Genomic DNA, 23,295 nt, shown 5'->3' with positions numbered 1-23,295 from the left:
GTCTATGTTTAATGTTCTCTTATGTTGTAATGAGGCATAATTGTATCATTTATTTCGGACACCCTGGGATCCTCAGGCCCTACTGTGAGAACCGCAGTACTCTGTCATGTAATGATTCAGATATCAGAGCAGACAGGATTCTGTACCTCGGTGGTCCACAGTCAGAGGTTGAGCCTCGTCACATTATTATTAGACAACAAGTCAGCTGTTTGTAACCAGGCCTGAGCTAACAGCCAATCAATGCAGCAGGACCCCTCACCTGCATCAGTACAGTGTCTCACTCTCTTGCCCACTCAACTGTCTCTCTCTCTCTCTGTCTCTCTCTGTCTCTCTCTCTCCTTCTCTCGCTGCGTTTTGGTTCTGCTGCTTTGATAGCCACAGCTCCTCTATTTTAAGGAACGTCTTTTGTTTCCCTCACTTTGTTTTCAAGTGATCAGGCTCACAGGCTGGAGGCTGTGGCCCAGAGGACGAGAGGGACGGTGCGAGAGAGGAGAAATGAGAGGTGGCGGGTCGTGTGTTGGAGTCGGGTTTCTCACCCGATCTTTATGAGCTGATGACAGCTGGAGGAATGCACTGTTAATTCTCCTAATGTGGGTCACGTGACCTGGGGTGCTCGGTTTCCTTCACCAGTGATTTGAGCAATCTGGGTGGTCACTGGTCAGCAGAGAGAAGAATGTGTGTGTCGATACTGTAGTGTGTGTCAGGTGTACTGTACTGTACTGTACCGTACTGTATCTGAACTCTGTTCTCAAATTGTTTTGTGTGTTTGGCCTTTACCTTTGGTTGGATATTTTTTACCCGTGGGCTGCTTGGTTTTCAGACGTTCTAGCTTCCTTTTTACTACTACCGTATTTACCTCATAGTAAAAATATCATGCCAGTGGGTCAGTGGTTTGAATCCAGGCTTAGACAGTGACCTTTTTGTGTGCAGGTGCATGTCCTGGTTGTTTTCCCGCCTGATTGACAAGAACTCAAAGTTATTTTGAATAGTTGTTCCTTCTATACATGGTTATGGAAGGGTGACCTGTTGAGGGTGTTACCATAGATCATATATAAAACCTGGACAACGTTACTACACTAAAGGCTGTGGTTGGAGAGTGAAGCCACAGTGATTCATTGTCGATGATTAGTTGAGGTTATTGGTTCTGTATATAGATCTCAGAATTAAATCAAATCAGAAGAGAACTTTACTTAAACTCACTGGACCTTTGACCTTGCAGCCATAGCTTTGTCCAGTTCCTGTATACAGTCTTAAGTCGCCCTGAACTTGTCACAATTATAGTGTCCTAAGATAAATAAATAAATTAGTTGTGTTTAAATTATATTTCTTTGCTTTGTTACTGACAATAGTATGAATGATTAAAACGTGTTTTTTATAATATTGTTATGATGAAACACAGAGCTGGTGATGGATTATTTACATTATTTGATTGAAAACTCCCAAGATATTCACATAAGTATGTTTGAATGTGGAAATGCAGCTGGAAAGAGTTTCAAAGGCAGTTTAAATAATTTCCGCAGTATTTTTTTTTCAAAAGTTTTGACCTTTTGACCTCTCAGAATCTGCTCTCTCTTCACACTTTTAAAAAGTTGTCAAATCTGTGACCCCAAACCTTTCAAAGTTCTAAATATGACTTTTTCTAAAATCCAACCTGTTCTTAGTGCAGTATGAGGACAATAATTCACTTTTACTTCCAATGTGTTCACAAAACCGAGGAAGTGTGATCAAATATGAGGGGCAAAAATGGAAAAATCTGTGCTGTTTTTTAAGGTACAAACTTTATTTTTAACCATTTAAAAGTTGGAGGAAAATAATTGATAGTCATGCTGCGGTGCTGATAGTTGACATGCATTTTATAATATTCTGTAAATTCAGCACATTACACACAAACACACACACAGAGTCAGGCACAGATTTACCTAGAGACTGGTTTAGCTGCTCTTGATTGTGGCGTATGATTGATGATCTGTCTCGCTCAGGCCTGGAGCTGCAGTCTCAAGATATAGAAGCTGCACACAGCACACACATTTGATAGCTTTTATGAGATTGTCTCAGATGGTAGATAGAGTCACTCCTGTAGGCCAGAGCTGTTTACTGAGGACACAAGATAACCACATACAAGACCAACCTCTCTCTCCCTCTCTCTCTCTCTCTCTGGCTCTCTTCTGTGAGTCTGCACCAAACTGATTTTTTTTTTTACTCTTTGTTCTCTTATTCTCTCCGTCTTTCGCTCCCTCCCTCCCTCTCTCCCTCTCTCCCTCCTGCTCACTCATATCCACCAGCACTCTCAGAGCAACAAACTCACTAGCAGATGGGTTATGGTGTGACATTTGTGTACATGCTCTGGGTTTGGAGCTGAGCAGCTGATGGAGCGTTGATGGAGAGTTTCTGTTGACAGACTGGTCAGGCAGTGAGGCACCCAGCAGAGAGGACTGGCCGGGGGGGCTCGTAGTAGAGAGACTAAACTGTAATCTGAGTCCAAGACTGAATGGAGTTATTTATCCCTATGGGCAGCAATTACTCGGAGGTTTGAGGAGGGTGCCCTCTCTGCCAGACCAGGATTTGAGGGAGTCCGCGTTGATACAATTTGCAGCTCCTTGTGTTTGAACTCGCTCAGGCTCCGCCCCCACCTGTTGACTCTTCCCCATGTCTGTGTTTGTGCAGCCAGCACTCTAAATATGGGCGGCTTCATGAGTTCTGATTCACAGGTTATATGATGTGCCGATAAGAAGAGGCAGCGGCTCACGTACACGTTAGCCTCAGGTGCTGCTGCGGCTTCACAGCACCTGAGGCTCACGTACACATGAGCCTCAGGTGCTGCTGCGGCTTCACAGGAATAAGTCAGGATATATTTCAGTAAAAAGATGACTTGATGAATTTTTTTAAAAGTTCTCCCCTGTGTGTAGTTTTTCATCTTGGTGTCGCCTACAGTCAGGTCGTGAAGGATTAAGGATTAAGCTAATTTAGGATTAAGTACATTATAAATTGACCATATATTTGAGGTCGAGTGTAAACTGTTGTTTGTCTCCATAAGTGCTGCAGCTGTGTGGTGGAACTTTCACCTGCTGTGAATAAAAATGAAATATCAGTCAACAGGAGCACGGCCGTGCTCTAAGTTCACCGTACCGTAGAACTTCACAGGCAGTCGGCTGTGACTTATTTGCCTCAGCTGTGGAGAATTCTTTGAAAATGTTCATCTTCATCAATTTTTCACACCTTTGTCAAAGGCCAGTTCTTCTCAGTCGCACGGTGACGAAAGCTGCAGATATGAACCAAACGGCCGTGAACCACGGGCGCAGTGAGCTGCGTGGGAGAATTCACAGCACGATCTTAACATCCACGCACCAGTAGAACGTGTGGGCAGAGAGAGGACAAGTAATGAAAATGTCACTTCCTCTTTCTATATTTATCTCAGCTGCACATGTCACCGCTTCTTTTAATTTGTTTGGCAAATGGCTGTGTTGTTACAGTGTGTTTGTGTGGAGCTGTCCAGAGGAGGATGAAGTTTCTTTGTGGGACACTTGGTTTCTGTTTCACTTCTGTCACAGCAGCTCTCAGCAAGGCCTCACAGTGTTTGTTTGCTGCTGCCGTCCCAGATGTGTGTCTTCTAGTATGTCATATGATCTATTTAGACTTTCGGGCGCTGAGTCAAAGGCAGCGTCCAAGTTGTGAAACATAAACATGGATACTTGTAAAACTGCATTAGTAAATCCAATAGCATCACTTAGAGCTAGGTAGTAATTAGCGCTGTGTATTGGCACGAATCTGGAGATTTCAATACATATCACGATACAGTGGACAACAATAGGATATATTGCGATATACAGTGATACTATAGGCACGGTGATATATTGAAGTTTTTTTAAACAATTTAATTGTAGGAAAACCTTCATCATAGTAAACACACGATGTTGTTAGATGCCAACGCTGTAGATTATCAATACGTATCCTGAAATGAAATATCGCAATATCAGCGTATCGATATTTTCTTACACCCCTAGTGGTGGTACTGTACATTATTATTCTATACAAGGGATCCCTTATTTTACCTCTGGACTTTTTTGAGAGCCAGGTTACTCCACATAATAACTACCCAGGAGAACTCTGGAGACGTGGTTTCCTGTTAGCTTTCCTCAGAATATACTGTACATGGTGTTTACTTTAATGAGTACAAAGACACTGGGTTTAGTGCTCAACCACCAGGGAATGACGAGGGTGATGCCAGGCTGAAACTGAGACCTGGATGGGGAGAGGAGTTGATGCGGGGTCGGAGCCGTGCCTTCGCCTCGGTTTAATGGATAGAAATACAGAGAGGGAGTCCGGTGGCCAGTCTGTTAGTGTTTCACAGGATCAGATATCACATCTGCTGAGAATATGTATCGATTGGCATTAACACAAGACTGGTATGCCTGAATCCATTAGCTGGCTGCGTGGTGCATCTCTAAAGCTACACTTGGCTGTGTTGTATCTGCTTAGGGCATGGCAGAGCAAAGGATTACACTTTTTAATTAAACCAAAAAAACAGGTAGGAGAAGAATCACTTAAATGTTGGCGTCATTCTTTACACTGGGAATCCTAATGGATAAACCTCACCCTATTTAAATGGGCGTCAGACTGTGACTGGGTGCCTGGGGTTGGGTTAGCAATTTGGGGTTTGGTTTCTCACTCAGGGACACAGACACCCTGGTGGATTCAAAGAGATCGGCAGACATGCTCTCCACCAAATCTGTGTCCATCCTTAAAAAAAAAACCTGAAATTTACCGTTGGTAAAAGTAAAGACTTATTTTGCATCTGATTTTTCTCCAATGGAGAATATTGTCAGAAATATTGGATTTTTTTCTCTTAATCTGTATAAATAGTTTGTGCAGTTGATGCATTGTTATTTGTATAATATTTTTTTCAACCTTTGTACTGTTCTGTACATGTAGTTTACGTATCTTCCCTCTGTCCAGCATCTTGATGGTGAGCAGCTGTGAAGTTTGGCCCATCAAACTCTACTCTACTAAAACACACTTCAAACCCAAGGTGTCGACCGATGGCAGTTTCATTTGGTGTCAGTTTTGTCGTAGACCAAAAAGATGGACGACTTGATTTGCTTGATAAACTCGATTCTGCCGAATGTTTGGCTGTTAAAATATCCAGCATTGTGGAGCCACATCTTTTCTGCATGGAACCCGAAAAAGTCTCCAAACGCGTCACATTTATTAAAATCATCGGGCCAGCTCCCCAACATGTGACTGAAGCTGCCAAACGATCATCCGTCTGTTGCATGGCACAGTCACGCTGTTAACTGGTGCCCAGTCAAAACCATCAACAGATGTTCCACTGCTACTTAGAAAACCAATCACGCACATGTATCCCAGCAGACGTCAACATTTCCCCTTTCTCTGTCATGTTTTATGTAAACATATTTATTTATATATATGGAAATATTACATATATAAATATCTATATATGTAAATATATTTAGATATGCATATATATGTGTATATATATACATATACAGTATATGTATGTGTGTGTGTGTATACATTTAATACATTTAATATTTAATATATATATATATATATATACATATATATATATATATATATATATAGAGAGAGAGAGAGAGAGAGAGAGATGGTGAGAAAAGGTGGACTGATACATTTAACTCACTTACAACTTGATGCTGTCTTGACCAGTAAACTAACAGGTAGACCAACAACAGACCACAGAGCTTTCGGTCGGTTGCCCATTTTAAACAGATCTTGTTTCTGTCGTGATGTCGTAGTCATATGGACAGAGGAAGGGTCAGTTTACAAGACCACACATATGCTCGTACACTGCCCACAGAACACACACCCCTCTCTTTATACTCCCATATTTGCCCGTCTTGTTGCCAGTTTTTTTTTTGCACTTTCATGGGGGCAAATGTCTAAAATAAATCTGGTTTGTCTGTAAATGTCCAAACCACTCGTTTGCTCTAAATCATAGTCTGTGGCTGCACAAAGACAGTTTCATGTGGAGCTGCCTGTTTGCATTCTAGGTGTTGCTTGCTTCTGCATTATGTTGCGCAGAGGCGTGTGTTTCATATGAGTAAAATTGTCTCACGTAACCACAGGAGTGCCCTTGTTTCCATTTTGGGGAAATTGGAGAAGCTTTTAGTAACGGGCGTCTGATATACAGTACAGTTGTCCTTTTTGTACAGAGCCAGATGTTTTTAACCAGGAAATATATTAATAGGAAGCTGTTTTTTTTCCTTAAAATGTCCTTAAAATATCATGTTCAATATTTTTATTGGGGGCCACAGTGCAAACAACACAACCACTTGTGAAAGCATGACAAAAGAAACAAAAGAAATTAGACAGACAGACAGATAGAACTTTATTAATCCCTCTGGAGTTCCCTTTGAGAAATTTACGAAATGAGTTTCGACATAAGGTGTGGTTTTCACACATTCTGCACTGTAACTAGTTCTACAAATACCAAGGACCACAACATATGACGAAAACTAGAATATTTAAAGAAGAAATGAGTAAGATTAACTCCATTTTTGCAACAAACTAGACTGATGTTCACCAGAAACAACCTGGAGAAACCTGATTTTATAACAATTAAAACCAAAGATGAGTCTTTGCTCTAGGGGATTTTCCTCTGTTTGAAAAACTAAGGAAGAGACAGAACACATGAAGAAACGCCTTAGCAGTTGTGTAATCCGCTCATGTCACAGTGGACAGGCGAAGAGCTTACACCTCAGCATGTGACAGGCTGACAATGTGACACTTTAACACTGGGGAGGAGGAGGCAGTGTTCAGTTATTTATTTAATTTTTGCTTCAATTTAACATGAACTGTTCTGGTAAAAGCTCTGCTCACTTTCTGTCCAGTGGCTGCGCTAACTAAGCGGAAAGTTTAATTAGGGTTTTGTTTGGATCGAAGTAGCAACGTTAAAAATGGCGATGGTTCTCAGTATTGCTACACAAATGAAAATACTTGTAAAAAAAAAAAAATTATCAAAAACCAACCCACTATTTTCATCGCCCTCTCCCTGTTTACAACCCCATTACACACAGAGGCTCTATCCACCCTCTGATCAGACTCCGCTCCTACAGACTGGTCCCCGGCTTTGCTAACTGTTACGTCTGTGTGCAGCAACTTTGCTGTCAATCATTGCCACAGTAGCAGTTTTGTTCCCGAGCCCCTGCTCCCCCTCGTCACCTTCCCGTCAGAACCCCTCAGTCTGAGGAACAGAGGACAAAGGGATGACAGATGGTTGAAGGTCCCTCGCAGGGAAGTACAGTATAGAAGGTGTGCGCTGTAGAGGGTGACAATGAACGCATTCAGGCGGACACAATACAGCGCCTCGACCGCAGAGGCCCGCGGCCTGTGAGAGAAGCCCAGCGTCAGGGCAGTACAGTGTCCTGCAGCAGTCAGCCAGCAGCCGCACAGAGCCAGGGGTAATCACCGCGTCCTGAACAACACTCTTATTGACTGGACCGAGTGTAAGGAGAGAGGAAACGCAGAGCAGAGGCGAAAGAGTCAGGGGTGAGGGGGGGGGGGGCAGTTATGAGAGCGAGCATGTGAGAAGAGATTGAATTAAAAAAAAAAAAAGATGAGTTTGTACAACACACAAAGATGAATATAACCAATGGCACAAACACAGAAAGACAGGGCCGTCTTCGCCTATTAGTCAACACGTCATGTGTTTGAGTCCCCACCAGGACACCACGTGTTCCAGGCCTGTGTGGTACCATGTAGCCTCCGCGTGTCTGCTGATCAGAAAAAGCAGCCATCCGCTCGTTCTGTGTGCCGACTCGTCACTGTGTGAGTGTATTTATTTAGAGAGTGTGAGTCACACTTCCTGTGCTCTGCCAGCGATTCAAAGCTCTATGGAACAGCAGGACCACCGATCATTCTGAATTCTCTCTCTCTCTCTCTCCTTCTTTCCCTCTCTTGTTGCACCACTGATAGGCCCAGGCTGAGTAAGTTCTGAGTAATGCGGGGGCTTGCTTGAATGGATGCCACTCTGGAATCCATTTACAGATGCTGCACAGCACAGTGGCACTCTGACTTCAGCTAGTGTGGAGTCTCTTCAGGGGGACGTGTAGGTAGTTTGTCTCCGGCTCACCGCGATTACTGCTCTGATAAGGAGTTAATATTACAGGATTTTACCTGCAGGGGCCTACGCTTTACAGGGAAAACCCCCACGTCAGACCTGTTTGTAATGGTATCTGTGGGCAGTGTGCCACAACTGCCGAAACTGTGTGTCGGAGAAACGGCAGCACAGGATGTTTCTGGGCTGACTGATGTGTGTGGGTGTCTGTCTTTGTCCTGCTGTGACATCCACCTTAGTCTCTTTGAAAAAGGAAAAACCGGGCAGAAGATGCTTTTTTTGTGGTTTTCAGGTCAATGATGTGACTTCTTCTGTGTTTCTTTTTCTTTCAGTGTTATGTGAGATTATGAGTCACTTTCTGTTTCACCGCGCTTCCACATCTGCCTCCTCAACTTCCCCTCACTGTACGTCTACACACAGGAGAAACTCTCCCTCTCTCTCCCTCACCCTCTGTTTTTCTATATTTCTGTTTTTGCCTCATCTCCACTACCACTCTCTCACTCTTCTCCTCTCTCCATCTCTCCCTCGCTCTGCAACACACCCACTCAAACAGCCATATCCGCTCTCACTCTCTGGCTCTCCCTGCTTGTCTCACAGTGCATGTGAATCGTCTCTAAGGGGGAAGACCAGACTGCTCTGTCAGGTAATCTAAACTTTGTCTGTTGTTCTCCTCTCCCTCTGTGCCTCCCTCCCCTCATTCTGTCTTCCTCTCTCTCTCTCTCTCTCTCCCTCCCTCTCTCTCTCCCTTTCGTCAATACTTATGGACACGGCGTCTGGAAAATTACTAATTTTAATAAATGCGGCTGTGTGCCAAAGTCGTAATTTGTGAACATTTTGTCACTTTTTTATTGTCCATTTGTCATCGCAGGAGTGTGATCAAGCAGCGTTCAGCGCAGCTTTATTTGTTTGTTGACAAAAAATCTTTTCTTTTTTTTTTTAACTGCTGGATTAAATTATGTGGAGTATTTTAGCATAACACCACTGAAGTGTGAGTGCAGTGAGGATTCAAGTCAGCTGCAAAAATGAATTGAAAAAGGTCTCATTTGCAGCTGAAGGTGGATTTATGCTTTATTTAACCGGAGGCTTCCACCGCAGCCCAGAGTCCCTGTGAGGTCAAAACATATACGGGGGACATATAATTAAAATGGACATCCTGGGAAAATAGCCAAGTTCAAGGCCAAAAATAAAACAAAGACCATTTCTGTAATGTATAATTTTGTCCACGTTGCGGTTACTTTGTTATTGCAGTTCATTATGTCACCAGAGGAGTGCATTTCTCCACTGGCAGAGGTATTATTAAAACTCTTGCAATCTTCTCCTGCCACAGAGGTGTGTGCATTACGCCGCTCTGCAGTCCCACTCAATTTAAAGGTATTGACCTGCAGTTCACTGGCTTGTGTTTAATCAAAGTGAACATTGAGAAACCCAGCTTGTGATCTGCCAATCTTATCAAAGCCCGGTGAAATCTCTCCACACCGTCTGGACTCAGAGGTGCAGTGATCCCCGAGCAGCAGAGCAGTCAGAGTCAGAGTCAGAGTTCTGGTATGTGCTGGGGTTTTTTTCGCAGACGGCGTCCTCCTCAGCCTGCTGCTCTAACTGACAGCAGCGGTATTCCTGGGTGAGTGTTGATGAGCTGGGGTTTTATGCTCTATCTAGTTTCTTCTCCCAATTCTTCTGAGTTTGTTTTTCCACTCATTTACCCAAAGTGAAAAACGCTGCTCCTGGTTCTGTATGGTCTGTGTGTGAATGTTAAGGGTTTGGAGCCAGTGTTTGAGTGACAGTTGTGTTTAGTTTTTGTTTGTTTTTTTCTTCTAGTGGTTTCAAGAGGAATTACTGTGACTTATTTACCTCACACTTGGACTCTTTTCTACACTGGGAATTTTTTTTTTTTTTTTTGCACTTGGACTCTTTTCTACACTGTGAATTTTTTTTTTTTTTTCAATTGCTCGGTCCAGATTATGAGCTTTGCCGTTGGAGCTGTCACAGGTTGGAGCTCGTGTATCGATCTGCTGTCACATCAACCCGCCGTCTTCTGGAGGGGTTTGGATACCAAGGGTCATGCCAGTTTTTCATTGCAAGGAGAGGCCGAGCGTTTCCCCTCTTCACTTCCTGCTGCCACTATGTTTCTGTAGTCAAAGAGGATGCTGGGAGATAAATTTAGACCTCCAGCTCCTCTCCATCTGCTGTTGCTCAGAGTAGGCTGGTTTCCATAGGAACCTGCACCAGGCTCCAGCCAGAAAGAAAAAAATTGGAGGGAGAGGGGTGTGTGTGTGTGTGTGTGTGTGTCTGTGTGTGTGAGTTAGGAGTGTGTGTGCAGTATGACAGCAGATTTTTTAAAAAGCACTTAAGGCTTTATCTATTCTCAGGGCACGATGTAATTTAATGTTTAGCCCATATTTTTATCCATCATTACCAGCTGCACAGATCCGTCTGGGTATTGATGAGGAAATGAACACTACCTCTGCTGTCCACGCTCTCCTGTGAACGATAATGACGTTTAAACTGTACGGCTGCAGCCGAGACGCCGCGCTGCCTGAACAGGAGACGAGCTCAGTGTTTGTTTTATAGGACTTAACACTTTTGGCAGTGTAAGTTCCCAGCTTGATGGAGGAAGACTGTGTGTGTGTGTGTGTGTGTGTGTGTGTGTGTGTGTGTGTTCTCTGCTGAATGCATGTGTGCATGACGATATCAACCCTTCTGTGTGTCAGTGTCTGTTTTTGCTGACAAAGCCTCTTTGCTTGTTGCATTTTAACACATACACGTGTATATGTGTGTGTGTGTGTGGGTGGGTGTGTGTATGCACATTACTCTCCCATCCAGGCTCTTTTCCTCGTAGCCCACCGGTCATTAATCACACTTTTGGCGCAGACACCGCAAAATGTTAGCACTGCAAGCAGATCTGTGCGCAGCGTAATCCTGTCACGTGAACTGGAGCTGGACGACGGACGTCAGTGTTTTGTCAACTCTGTCTAATATTAGCTTTGTGGTTTTAATCTGACACCCCCGTCAAAAGAGCACAACACTGTATAACAGCTGCATCAGTGGCTTCCGCCTCTCACACCTCAACCTAAAAATAGCGCAGAGAGGAGCACGCCCTGCCCTGCTCCCATCGACCAGATCAGACAATTAAACAGAACCCGTGTCTTTTACCTTGTTTGACCGTAATACAATCGTGTCTCATTGAGCGGTTTACTGAAGGTGTGTGTGTGTGTGTGTGTGTCTTTGTGTGTGTGGGGGCTCTCATCAAACAAGTTATCCCTGTGTGGAATACGGATGACGAGAGAGGAAACCCCCCTCGTCCAACAGCAGGAGGATCAGCTGGGCTGTAGCAGCCGAGGTCGTCTCAGGGCACTGCAGATGATTGGCTCCCTAGAACCGTCCGAAAAGACAGGGACGTTTTTTCTGGCAGATCCTCTGCAGAGAGTGGTGTTGTGTTTGTGTTTGTGTGTGTGATGTAGGCAGTGCATTTGTGTTGTTTGGCCTGACGTAGGCTAGACTTTGCCGTTCCTTCCCCTCATCTTTCTGGCAGAGCCGTGAATGTGTGTTTCCTCAAAGAGTTGGCAGTCTAGACTGCCATGAATAATGTAAGCAGCGCTTTTCCCTCAACCTTAAAACCTCGTTCTGCGCTGTTTAAGGGCTGCATCAACAGCAATGCCAAAGATCATTAAATGGACACTCGGATAACCAGCTGCAGGAGTGACAGTTATTACACAGAGGTCGAAGGAGGCCGTTCGTCTTCCTCTTTGTATTTACTCTTCAGTCCTTTTGGACCCTCAAATTTTAACCTTTTATTTTCGGTTACATTCAGTTTTCATGTTTACATTGTCTTCCACACAGTGTTTCTGTTTTATATATTTATCAAAAACTTTTTCTTAATCTCACAGACACTTCACACTCACTATCCAGGTTTGACACCTGTGTCCTTGGCTTTCCTAACTATCAGGCCACTGACGTGAAGGATTGCCAGTTTTGCTAACAGATTATAAATATCTGGCTATTTTTAAGTCTTTTCTAGTTATACTCAGGCCGACCTTCAAAGTCCTGAGAAACGTGTGTAACAATGACTTGGCCATTTTTATGATCTGGAGCAGTGATTTTCAACTGCTGTGCTGTGTGTGGTGGAGATCACTGTGCTGCTGATGCTGTGGTAAATCACCCAGTTACTGAAAATATATAAATTTTTTTTGCTGCATTATTTGAGACAGACAGTTTAAATATTCTTACACCAGGTGGCAGCAGATAGCTATACATACTTAAAAAAAAGAAGTTGTGTGTTTCTTTCTTTAATCCCTGCGAGAATATCAGTACGGTGTTCAACTAAACAGACCAAGGTTTTACACTAGGTAAATAGTAAAATGGATTTTTGTATCATTTCCAGTTTCTAAAACATAAGACAGAGTACAGAAAAACTCATATAATACCACAGGCAGCGTAACATTCAGTGTTTTAAAGGTATTTAATGCCTCAATTTTCTCTGCAAAATTCAAGTGTGAGAGCGTAACATTCAGTGTTTTAAGGGTATTTAATGCCTCTATTTTCTCTGCAAAATTCAAGTGTGAGACAGCGTATTCCTAATCTTTGGCTCCATCAAACCATGATCTCACTTCCCTCTGCGTGTCTCTGGAGAGAGTAATGTGTCTCCTTCTACAGCTACAGAAAGAAAAAGAAAAATCTTGAGCTTTCACCACGTATGACGTTCTCTGGTCCAGAACTGTCGTTCAAACGCCAGCGAGCAAAGACCTGAAAGAACTGAATTTTAATGGTTCTGATTTCCTTGTAACGCTGTCTAATTGCGTGAGTGTCGAAAGTATGAGTCTGCTGCAACCAAAACACTGGTGTGCTGGGTGGAACGTAGTCCAGACAGATGATCAACCCTCACAGATGTGTGGGAGCACGGAGATGGAGCCGAGAATCTGTCAAGATTTTCCAAGAAGCTGAGTGATTCTCGTTCCCTTTTTTCCAGTGTAGACTGGCTCTAACGAAGGCTGACTGTGCTGCATGTGTTTTTAGACATGCGAATAGAGCCAGTGTGGCTCATTATAAAAAAAAAACCTGTCACTGCTGCCTGGCCACCTAAAGCTGCAGTCTAAAGCTGCCGTGCATGTTTTTGGAGCTCACGGATCACTGTTTTTTGTCTGATCTCCAGTTTTTATTTTTATATTACTGCCTGTGTTTCACTTTTGTTTTTTTAAATACGACTAAACGCTCGTGCATTTCCATCTCTTTACGGCCAGTTTTCTTGCTTTTGCTCTGCATCAGTGCAAAGCATTTGGAACCACCCTCTCTCTGTGTCTTCTTTCTGGGAATATTCTGACAGTCGGTGGCTGTGTGTGCTGTCTGCACCATTACAGCCCTCTTCAGCTGTGAGGTGAACATGCACAGTGTCCTGCCTCGCTGAGCACTGATCTCCAGAGTCTGACAGAGTCGGGGAATTGCCGGCAGTGTCAACCTCTTAGATGATGATTGATACAGTGGTGAGCCTGTGCTGGGACTGTCAGCAGTTAGGCACACATGACTGCTGAGTGAAAATGTTATGATTGGCCCCATCCCCTCGCAAAACGTGTTTTGAATGGCCCGGTTACAAGAATCCTGCGTCTGAAGTTGAGATGGAGTGCAGAATTTGTAGTAAGTGGAAAAGATTACCTAACATACATCATGATAGAGGAGCAGAATTCATTTTGGAGTCATCTTCCACGGTGTTTCCTGATCATCTGTACTCATAAACACAGCTTTCCACTCCAGCCGTGTGTGAGCCTGATATTTTCACATCAAACATTTCAATGGATCCAATTTAATAAAGGATTTCAAAGTGTGCATTCACAAGACGGCAGCAGCTCACACCCCTGAGTGTCCCTCACCCACTCACTCCTCACCCCCCCCTTTTTTCGCCCCCTTCAGCTTCAGTGTCAGATCAGATAAGTGAAGTGTAGTCTACATGTATTTCTGATGTTTGTTTTGACTTTCTGCCCTGACCCTGCGGTCTCCTCTGTTAGCACAGTGCTGCTAACGTTGTCTGACTGCTGCTCCTCCGACTGCTGCGCTGTCGCCCAATAGATACATGAACAGATCACATAAAACTGACATGACTAGAGGTTAATGAACAAAACAATAAAGGCAAGAGTCTGTATATTTTATATATGTATGTATGAACATATATAGACACATATATTACATGTTAATGGTAAACTGTACAAATATATTTATTTATTGCAAAAGTTGAAAATCTCGTTCTTTTTAAAGTTAAAAAAATCAAGATCATAATTTAGATTTAATTTTAGGAACAGCAGCCAACTTTTCTAGACATATAGTTTGTAAGAGTGAAAACTGAACTGAACAATTAATGACTCATGCAGTAGGTTAAGCACTGTCAAGGTAATGGAGTAAATCAGAATTTGTTGATGTGTTCACATCCCAAAAGTTTGAACACATCTGTTTGTGAAGAAAGTTAATGATGTTAGAGAAACTTTTAATACATATTTTTACAACCCCCCCCCCCAACTTTTTTATTACAAAACTTTTATTAAATCTAAACTCCTGTGTTCTTCTGCTTTCTTTTAGATCCCTCTGAAGTTGCACAGCTAACCTACTCGACGGCCAACATAGAAGATGCAGACAAGATGTTGGCAGAGTTGTTAGGATGGCTGAGGCAGGACGGAAACACAGCGGCGTTGTGAAGAGAAATGATCCATGTTTACCTGCATCCATGCAGCTCCAGGGCACCATTTAATGATGCCTTGTTCAGTCCTGTTGAATAACTGTTGGCCCACACTAAGGAAGGCCCTCTGTTTTCATTTACGGTCCAATCTGTTGATGTTCCCCGCCCTCTGACCTCTCTGCTGCCTCGCAGTTAGCCCCATGAGGCTCCAGGAGCCCTTCCCTGCTTGTCTGTGAGGCCTCCTCTCCACTCTATGGAGGCTGAGCCCAGCCGCTCAGCTGATGGGCAGCGCTCTGAAAGGCAAGAGCTGCAGCAGCATGTGACAGCTGAATCCTCACAAGGATCTTGTCCACTTCAGCAGCCGCAGCAGCCTCTAAATCCTCGCCCTGTGCACAGAGCTCTGGGACGCCTGCAGCATCGCCAGCCCAGACGCACTGACCTTCTGCTTCGGTTGCAGCAGCAGCAAGCAATAGCATGGCAGCACTCGGAAAACCCCGGTCCCTCTGGAGGCAGCTTCTATTCTTCAGCTTCAACCTCCTCTCTTCAATCTACTCCCTCCACCCTGGGTGAACCAGGTTCATTGGCCCCCTCCCAGTCCAGCCAAGAGGGCACAGAAGGGGGCAGCTCATCCAGAAAAGGAGAAAAGAAACCCCAAAAACCAGGAAAATATGTGTGTTCCTACTGCGGCCGTCCATGTGCCAAGCCAAGTGTTCTTCAGAAACACATTCGCTCCCACACTGGAGAGAGACCGTTCCCGTGTGTCCCCTGTGGTTTTTCTTTCAAGACCAAGAGCAACCTGTACAAGCACCGCAAGTCACATGCTCATCGCATCAAAGCAGGATTGGCATGCAGTCGTGATGAGCCGAGTTTGAGTGGACCAGAGGGCAGCGGTGTTGGTGAAGACCCTGAGGAACATTCTGAGGGAGAAAGCACCGAGTCTGAGGAAGAGACAGGACAACACACCAAGTCCTCCTCAAAGGAGACGATGAGCCAACAAAGGAAAGGTGGTAAGGAGGGGCCCGGGGCCTCAGAGGAGATACAAAGACCTGAGGACTCCCAGGCAGTTAAGCAAAGGTTGGCACTGAGGCTCAGTGAAAGGAAGCGTGGACCTAAACCTTCTCCAGACGATCCATCATCCTCCCTTTCCACTTCATCTTCTTCTGTAGGTCCTGGCAGTAAAGGCAGCACAGAATCTGGTTACTTTTCAGGATCTGGAAGCACTGAGTTGTCCCAGGTTAGCCCCCCTAGTGCGAGTGCCAAAACCTACGCTGAAATTATTCTCGGGAAATACGGAAGACTTGGAGGACAGCAGCGCACCCCCCTTCAACAGCACCCCCATTCCTCTGTGTCCTCGTCCTCGATAACGGAAGAGAAGAGCATTCCTTTCACTGTACAAAAAACCCAAGTTATAGAACACATTACGAAGCTCATTACTATCAATGAAGCAGTGGTGGACACCAGTGAGATTGACAGCGTGAAGCCACGGCGCTCCTCTTTGTCTAGGAAAAGCAGTATGGAGTCGCCTAAATTTAGCGCCCCTAAAGATCCTTACACATTTGATCCCAAAGGAGAAACCCCAGGACCCAGCGGTTTGAGGCATCTCCTGAATCCTGAGGCCGAGGCACCAGGCACTCAGGGGTTGTCGTCCGTACCTCTGCTAAGAAGCCAGTCAATGCCATCGTCTACCAGCCAAGGAGATCCTTCTACCTCCGGAACTAATGCACCTAGAGGTTATCGCCTCTGCCAGTCGTTTGATGAACAGCAAGCAATGGTAGCAGAGATGAGGGTGGGCCATGCTCACCGTATGCTCAAGCGCCAGCCTGCCATAGAGGTCCCACTGGGAGCTGAAGTTATGCTGGAAGAGGCTGGGCCCCTCACCTCCTCCTGCTCCTCCTACTCCTCCTCAGCCAGGCAGCAGCAACAGCAGAAGAGTCACAGCCTGTTTGAATGTAAAGAATGTGGAGCTCACTTCCAGTGCAGTGACACCTATGAGGCCCACAGAGTTGTCTGCCCCGGGAAGAAGGCACAGGAGCAGGAGAGCAGGAAAACCTGCAGAGAAGATCGCCCCCCAATGATGATGCACTATAAATTCCGGGCACTGGCAATGGCAGTGAGGAAGAGGAGGAAAGAGGAGAGTCTAGAGGAAGATCCTCCCAGTCCTGGACCAATGTCCACGTCAGGCAGCTCTGCAGGCCACGCTCTCATGTCAAGCAGAATGGAACACCACCCACCCCCCTCAGGTGTGTGTTGAATCCTCACATCCTTTAGTTTCAACCTGATCTTAATTAAACTGTAGGTGGTGAAATACTCAAAAATTGGAAAAAAATGTGTATCAATGTATTCTGTCAATGACAAATTCTAACGCGGAAATCAATATCATGAAATGATAAAAAAAATCAATTTTTGTACGTTTCCAGGTTCCTTACAGACTGAGCCAAAAGAACAGCAGCAGGACAGGAAGGGAGTGTCTGTCATCCAACACACAAGCTCCTTTGAGAAGCAGGAAAGTGTGTCCATGGAAAGTCAGGAACCAGACCTCAGAGAGCGTCAGCAAACACAAAAACCCGAGCCAAAACCATCACCCACTACATCTCGCCTCATCCGCCAGCCAAATATCCAAGTGCCAGAGATACTTGTTACTGTGGAGCCTGATGCTGACATGCCATCTGTGACATCACCAGTGGCAGCTGCCACCTCCAAGGTACATGTATATTTAAAGATTTATGTTTTGTATTCACAGTTTATTGAGTCTTTAAGAAGGTTATATACAGAATGAATGAGTTGATTGTTTATCTGTTCTAGGAGGCAGAGAAAATGGAAGAGTTCCAGTGGCCTCAGCGTAGTCAGACGTTGGCCCAACTACCTGCGGAGAAACTGCCACCAAAGAAGAAGAGACTTCGTCTGGCAGAAGTAGCTCATTCCTCTGGCGAGTCCAGCTTTGAATCCGTGTCTCTGTCACGCAGCCCCAGTCAGGAGAGCAGCATCTCCCACACTTCCAGTCTCTCCGCATCGTTTGAAGACACAGCGAGATTGGAGCCCGCCGCTTGGGCGGTCGGCAGCCAAAGCTCCCAGATGTTGATGGTGCCACCTGTTTCCCACCCACACCACCATAGTCACAAGGAAATGAGGCGCTCGGCCTCAGAGCACACGCCATCCAGCCCTCAGCAAACAGAGCAGAGCTCAGAGAGCAGAAGTAAGTCCTTTGACTACGGCTCCCTCTCCCCTCAGCAGCAGTCCACGTCCTCCTGGAAAGAAAAGAGAAAATGTCTGCTGGTGAAGCACGCCACCTTAGGGGAGCCCGATCCAGAGGAAGGAACCAGCTCCAGTCAGCTGTACAGAGGAGAGGGTCCAAAGTGTGGGACGTCCCATTCCGTCCTTCCTCCCCTGTGCTCAGCTGAGGGAAGCCCTCAGTTCAGCCTGGAAGAAAAAGGAAGAGCTCTGCAGCGTTTACAGTCACCGATCTTCACACCCCACCCAGATCTGCAGCCCTTGAAGCCCAGAGGCCAACAAACATTCCCTGCATTATCACAATCCCAGCTATTCCCCGTCACTTCAGCCATGTCTGAGGTACTTTCCACAGAGATTGTTCACAGAGCTTTGGTACAGTCTCATTCAGGACCTGCACATTTACAAATACACCCAGCACAGATCCACATGGCAGAGCAGCTGGGGTTTCCACTCCATCATCTACCAGCTGTTGTTCCCTTGCACTTCCCTTCCAGCACTAGAGTCAGTGAGTCTCTCTGCTTGCCTGTTCCTCAAAGACACATCACATATGTTTCTTCTCCTTCCACTACAGACAGCAGACCCTCCGTCATGTCTGTGTCTTCTGACCGTGTTCATCAGTCCTCGGTAATAGCGCCCTATCACCACCCGCGGCCAGTCATTGCGACATGTTTGGCACAGCTTACGCCGGTCGTATCTCTCGTGGTTCCTGTGCGCCTCCAGACGCACATACCTACCTACGCCAGTGCCATGTACACCACTCTGTCGCAGATCCTAACCTGCACGCACTCACAGACAACCATCTCCTGCACGGCCATGGCCATCATGGGCCAGGCCGAGAGAGAAAAACTGCAGAGGTCGTACTTAAAAGTCCCATCTCCAGACATTATTCTTCCCTTGTCTCTGTCTGCTGAGCTGTCCTCAGGATCTGGTGAGGCGTACGGTCCACTGGGGGCTGGAGGGAGCAAACGGATGCTCTCTCCTGCTGCAAGTTTGGAGCTCAGCACGGAGGCTCAGCGTCACCTGAAAAGGGTAAAAGAGGAAGAGGAGGGGGAGAAACATAAGGAAAAAGAGGAGGAGGAAGAACAGGAGGTGGAAAGGACAGAGGGCGATAAGGTCAAAATTAAATCCAATGGGAGAAAACTGGATTTGGGAAAGAAGGAACACTCTCTAAGGGTCAAAGTAGAGGGGGAGCAGCAGAAAATGCCAAGGAAACATAACAAGGAAGAAAGGGAAGATGAGGTGAAGGAACTGGCTGAAAAGTCCGGTCAAAAGAATGTGGCAGCACCTCTGGTGGTAGAGGGTGTGGAGAGACTCAGCCTCCCTTCATTTCCAAGCCTTCATACCTCCACCTCTGTCAACTGGTGCTACCTGAATTATGTCAAGCCTAACCCAGCTGCACAGAGGGACCCACGCAATTCTGTTTATTCTACCTGGAGCATAAGTGCTCACAACCCCAACCTGCCTGGCCTCAGCACTAAAATGGTCTTGTCTCTACTGTGCTCCAAACAAAAGCACAGCACAGAGACGTACACCATGGCCACGGCCCCACAACCAGCCAAACACAGCTCATGCGCCGCCAGTAGCAGGAGTCCTCATTTGTCAGAGGTAAACACTGCAAATGTTTTAGTTGAGATATTTTCTTCATTTCTGTCACTATGGACAGAATGCACTTTTTTTTTAATATTTAATTTTTTTTTCTGTAGGAATAACAGTGTTTTAATGTTGTAAATAAAGTTCGGTTTTGAAGCAACAGTTATGAAAGGATCAACATGAGGGTGGGGGGCCCTACATTTGTCCCATCTGAAAAAGCAGGGGGATTTTGGAAAACCACTGCCTTAGTGCAAGATAATACCCCGGGGGTTTCAACCAGTCAGATTTCACCTCGATTTCCTTCTGGGGAAAATTTGTTTTTTTTGTCCACTGTGTATTTTTTTTATTTTCTGATAATATGCATGCTCTTCCCTGCGATTCTCCGGTTTATTTTAGATTATTTTTAATTGGGTCTGCTCGTAGGTATGTGCCACTTCACCTAACACTCCCACTGAAGTAAGGGATCAGCAACAACAGCAGCAGCAGGAGAGGGAGGAGCCTAAAGAGAAGAAAGAGGAAGGAGCGCCATCTACTTCCAAACAGGGCGAACCTTCTCGTGTCCGCATCTTTGAAGGCGGGTAAGAACTAATAATAACACCTGTGAAATGCACCGCTACTTATTAATAAACCCAACACTGGCGGCACCCACTAGTCATAGCATTCTTCAGTTTTACACCAACACTCTGTGACAGCAAAACAAGCAAACATGGAGCACCAACAAGAGAACCACAGGAACAGATGGGACTCAGTGGAGTCGGCACAGGCTTGGTTTGAACCTGCAGCCAAGCTCTTTCCTCTTACTGCTGGCATAAACGCCTGCATTTTAATACTCATCAGAGGTGTGTGAGCACAACAGTGCATGTGTGTCTACACCTGTCTGCATATGTCAGTAACTCACAGTTGGCCGCTGGTTTTACTATTCCAGTAGATTCCTCAGTAGATCTGCCCCAGTTCTTCCATGTTTACTGCTGAAACGTGCTGCTCTGTGCAGACAGAGATAAAGCAGCGTTAAGACAAAGGAAACACCACCGCTCCAGAGCGGAGAATGTGCCCAATTAACAACAATTAATGGTGTGAGTTTTCTGTCTATACTTACACACTGAGCGTGGAGGAGTTGTCTTCCTAATCATAGATAAGGCACTAATTACCAGTTTTTATCACTGGCAGACACATTAGACACACTCTCAGCGAGTGCGTTCTCAGTTACGGCTTTCTACCAACAACCTGCTTCCCTTGTACAAAAACCCCTTCCCTATAGGCAACCATTTACTCTGGGAGCTCTGCCACCTTCACTTTCCTCANCACCCCGGGACGTCCTGCTGCATTTTCGTCATGCATGCAAAGAATGTTTTGTTCCCTGACTCAGTTAGGACTCATTATTCTTATCTCTCTTTGTCAGCACTTTGAAATCATGTCAGTGACACTCATTTCTATTCTGGAGAACAAGCAACACTTTTGCGATGAATATTCATGGTGTAGCGTGAGTTTTGGAGCCAGATATCGAACACATTTTCATCGGGATCTAATATCACAGGTGTCCTAGACAAACAAGTCAAGTTTATGGTATCACATGTATACACCATGACATGACAGACTGAAGGAATCGAACACGTTAAAATTCCTCCAAACTGATGACATTTTTGTTACTGCTTGAAGAAAGCGTCCATCAGGAAACTTTGCTCAAAGATATTGATTGGATGTAAATTCACAACTTGGTCCGTCTTCTACTGCTAAATCTATTTTTTTAGGGTTGTGAAACGCTGTAGCCAATTCTGGCAACTGCTGACTGTGTGGTGTGGACAGTCCACCAGTCCATCACATGGCCAATATTATTTCTCTAGACAATAATTCACTCATATTTTCTACTCCAAATAAAAAAACAAAGCATTTGTGATACAAAATGGAATAAAACTCCATTGTCTACTGACATATTCAGCTGTTGCCTAAAAATGTACTGTATTAATTAGCCAGTGACAGTTTGTTCCAGTCTGACATGGCGTGTGAAGCAGAAGCGCGAGCCGTGACAGACTGGTGGAGAAATTCACTGGGATTTTATGTATGACTTTAAATCTGATCTTTGTTTTTCCCTGGAAACACATGCCAGAGAACAGTAGCCTAACACGAAATAAAGAGACAACAAAATGCCTCAGTGGGGACCATTTCACGTTTGGGCTGTGATTTGTTCTGAACGTATTTGCTGGTTCCACAGAGTTAAAGCTGGGCTTATTGTAGAAGTGCACGTTCTGTGATTAACACAAACTTCACACACTAGAGTTTTACCATCCAGGCAGAATTGTGAATGTTTTGTTGGAGCACTGGAATCAGACGGAGTTGTTCATAGAGGACAATTCATTGGAAGACTGCGGTCCAGCATGTCCACGAATAGACCTTTGGTAAACACCAGGATGTGTGTAAACAATGTTTTTATAGACTCTGGGTAAATATGTTATTCAATTTTTATATATAGTTTCTATTTAAGGGTGTTGAGCATCCAATCCCCCCCCCTTTAAGCTGCTGTTGTTGTTGGCAGAGACACCTGATCACAGCAGAGGAGCTGGTATTTTCTGTGTGCCCAGGGTGTAGCGGAGGGAACAGCCCAGGGACTCACTGTTGCAGGGGTTTTGGTGGGGCTTTCCCAACAACCCTCCATAAAGAAACCCTTGTGTTTATGTACAAGTGTATTTGCAGACAAGTGTGCAATATTTAATGTGGCAAAACCACGTTCAGTCTCAGCTTTTTACAACTTTTTACATGACAAAAAAAGGTCAGATGTGTTTTGGAAGATGAATCTACAAATTAATCAACAGACACGTCCAACTAGTTTTGTCTCTTCATCCCTTAGTTATTTTTTTCTGTTTCTGAATAAAAAAAACAGTCTTGATGATCTTAGCGTCACAGTTTTTATATTCTGTTGTTAACACTAAAGAATAAAATAGCAACATTTTAGCAGACATTCATTTTCTTTAAACATATCCTAAAGAGTTAGGAGCTGTTTAAAAACTTTGATTTGGATAAAAACCATTTACTAAAAGATTGTCACTTGTTCATAACCAAACAAAAAAGCATTTCTATCTGCTGTGTTCTATGCTAACTGGTCAGCGTACTGGCTCTTTTAACAGATACATTGAAATTGAATAGCTTTGAATTCACACACACAAATCAATTAAATTGATTGATTTATCGTTCTCTTTTCTTTCATAATATATTTTTAGGTATAAATCCAATGAAGAGTATACATATGTGCGCGGGCGCGGCCGAGGGAAGTACATATGTGGAGAGTGTGGCATCCGCTGCAAGAAACCCAGCATGCTGAAAAAGCACATCCGAACACACACAGATGTCCGTCCCTACATTTGCAAACACTGTAACTTTGCCTTCAAAACCAAAGGTAACGGAGGTGGATAAAAACGGTTGTTTTCATTGTCATTAATATAGTATATACTATATATATATATATATATAAAAACCTATCTGTGTAATAAACTGTAATTACAATCTAGTTGCTGTTTTTAATGAGTTTTTGTATGCGCATGGTTGAGTTCAATTTTCAGTTTGCTTCTCTACTCCTTACCTAGGAAACCTTACCAAACACATGAAGTCGAAGGCTCATGGGAAAAAGTGTCAGGCGATGGGAGTATCTGAGTCATCACTGGATGAGCCAGAGAGTGAGGAAACAGGTACTTGAGAGGGCATGGGGAAACATCTCGCATATTTCCTTCCCACTGTA

The 23,295-nt window shown here is 44.6% G+C and overlaps 1 protein-coding gene across 1 annotated transcript in view; it reads left to right on the top strand.

The window, feature by feature from the left end:
- Window positions 1-23,295, top strand: part of hivep3b (HIVEP zinc finger 3b) — a 41,961-nt gene that overhangs the window by 14,271 nt on the left and 4,395 nt on the right. The window contains exons 2-7 of the mRNA XM_008323592.3: window positions 14,654-16,990; window positions 17,168-17,451; window positions 17,553-19,583; window positions 19,992-20,146; window positions 22,781-22,956; window positions 23,144-23,245. Of these exons, the coding sequence (XP_008321814.1) occupies window positions 15,004-16,990; window positions 17,168-17,451; window positions 17,553-19,583; window positions 19,992-20,146; window positions 22,781-22,956; window positions 23,144-23,245 (4,735 nt within the window). The 5' untranslated portion in view covers window positions 14,654-15,003. The remainder of the gene's footprint in view (window positions 1-14,653; window positions 16,991-17,167; window positions 17,452-17,552; window positions 19,584-19,991; window positions 20,147-22,780; window positions 22,957-23,143; window positions 23,246-23,295) is intronic.

Source organism: Cynoglossus semilaevis, chromosome 13, assembly GCF_000523025.1.
Source record: "Cynoglossus semilaevis isolate Cse_v1.0 chromosome 13, Cse_v1.0, whole genome shotgun sequence".
NCBI classification, from domain to species: Eukaryota; Metazoa; Chordata; class Actinopteri; order Pleuronectiformes; family Cynoglossidae; genus Cynoglossus; species Cynoglossus semilaevis.
The sequence above is the reverse complement of the archived record's forward strand: the minus strand, read 5'-3'. Positions and strand labels throughout refer to the sequence as shown.